General features: G+C 35.5%; 1 gene segment (V, D, J or C); it reads right to left on the bottom strand.

Moving 5' to 3' along the window:
• On the bottom strand, positions 1-1,018 carry LOC118813766. The segment is given in 2 exon segments: positions 1-778; positions 931-1,018. Coding segments are annotated over 2 exon segments (360 nt in total).
• Between the last annotated feature and the right edge of the window lie 1,047 nt (positions 1,019-2,065).

Here is a 2,065-nt window from a genome sequence, read left to right as displayed (position 1 = left end):
TATGAGGTTTTGTTCCAACAGTGATAATACATTCAATATTATATCTGAAGACATTTTCCTATCAGACTCTTTTTTATAAACATATCTTTGTTGTTTATGCTTAAAAAATCATGTTTAGTTTATGTATATAAGTCAAAAGATGTGTTTGAATTTAAATTGGATACATGAACTGAAAGCAGATTAGATGACAAAAATGTGTCCTTACCTTAAGAAACCTATGTTTGTTCATTTCTTCCATGCTTCAGTTCAGCAAAGCTTTGTTGTTTTTACACTCTTTACAAATCCAGATGCTGTGTAGTCCCACACATAAGTGAAATAATGTGTAATAGGTTAATAAAAGCCATAGAGATATACTCCTTTTATATTTGCTAATATAAGCATGTGTTCTTGTTATGCATTTGATCCACTGAGGCATAATTGAGACCAAGATATAGCCTGAGACCTTAGAGAGGTTTTTGTACGGCGTTAATTCACTGTGTGAGCGGCAGCGTCTCAGTTTGTTGGCAGTGATACTCAGCTTCATCCTCCACCTGAACGCCTGCAATGGTGAAGGTTGTCAAGGCTCCTGTAAGTTTTCCACTGAATCTCTCAGGAATACCAGATACCCTTTGTTCACTGTCATGAATTACTTGTTTAGGAGCCTGTCCAGGTTTAAGCTGATACAGCTCCATGTCATTGCCAATATCCTGTGAGGCTTGACAAAGAATCTTTACAGTGTCGTGAGGCTGGACGGAGAGAACTGCAGGAGACTGATCTACTGTGATGATCCCCAGAGAAGCTGAGACAGAAATCAGAATCAGTTGCAGAAGTAGAATAAGGTAATGCAGGTGAATTATAATCAGAATTCTACAGAAAGCACATATAGTCAGTAAGGGTTAAATATTTTATCTCTATTATACAAACAGAAAGCAGACTTTAAAGTAATCTTACCCTGACTCCAGAGAGCTGAGAGGAAGAGTGAGATGGTAAATGATGAGCACATTGTTCAGTTGTTGTAGACTGGACTGGCAGTTTGAATGCTCGGTGTTTAGATCAGTGTGGAGATGAGCTTTAAAGGAGAAGGAAATGAAAATTTATGTAAATACTCTCAGCAGAGAGCACCCAGATGCGCTCTTTAGGCTCATATATTATTATTATTATTATTATTATTATTATTAATAATAATAACAACAATAATAATAATAATAATAATAATACTTTTCTAAACTTCACTGACTTCACATCACAATTCGGTTCAGTGCTGAATCATCACAGCTTTCCTGCTTTTGAAGTAATGTTGGACCAAACGCACGATTCTGTGGATAAGATTTTGTAGTGTGTCTTTAGGAAGCATGGAAACCTCCAACATGGGCAATGCAACCTTAGTAATGTTCTTCTTTTATGTTTGTCTGAACATTTGTCTTTATGCTCTTCATTCCTAGGTACTCTATTCCATTTAGAGTGAGTAATTGTTAATAAGTAAGAGTATATCTTTAATTTTTTAACAGCTTTAAAAGTTCAGTAAAAAAGTTCAGTAATCTCAGCATTGTACTGATGAAGATATGGTGACAATAGTAGATAATTCACTCACATCCTCGTAAGACACGTTTTGACTGAGGTTTCTTTGAATGCTCTTTCAACACACAAAATTTTGATTCATCTGCTTGTGGGGTTGGAAGCACAACAACTGCTTATTTAGTTTTAACTGAATGATTAACTATTTGGATTCTTGCAACTGGTAACAAAGGACACTTGACTACTGTGGTAAAGTCAATCTCTCAATGAATGATCAGTCTGGGTGCCTCTGTGCTTGATCTGTCTCTTAGGGTTACTCATATGACAACCAAGGCTTGCTTCTGCATTAAGACTTCTCTTAGAGTTAACACATCATGAAATGTTATTCTTGCAGATTACATTAAAAAGGCTTGATGTTATTTCCCTCAAGTTAATTTATCTTCTGTACATAATAGATAATATTACATTTATTGACACTTTAGCTTCTGGTTCTGTCAGATATGCCCAAGCATTCTTGTTTGCTAGCTATATGGAAGTGTTCCAAATCAAAATGAAAAAGGATGGTGAATGT

Source organism: Colossoma macropomum, unplaced genomic scaffold, assembly GCF_904425465.1.
Source record: "Colossoma macropomum unplaced genomic scaffold, Colossoma_macropomum, whole genome shotgun sequence".
Taxonomy (NCBI): domain Eukaryota; kingdom Metazoa; phylum Chordata; class Actinopteri; order Characiformes; family Serrasalmidae; genus Colossoma; species Colossoma macropomum.
The sequence above is the reverse complement of the archived record's forward strand: the minus strand, read 5'-3'. Positions and strand labels throughout refer to the sequence as shown.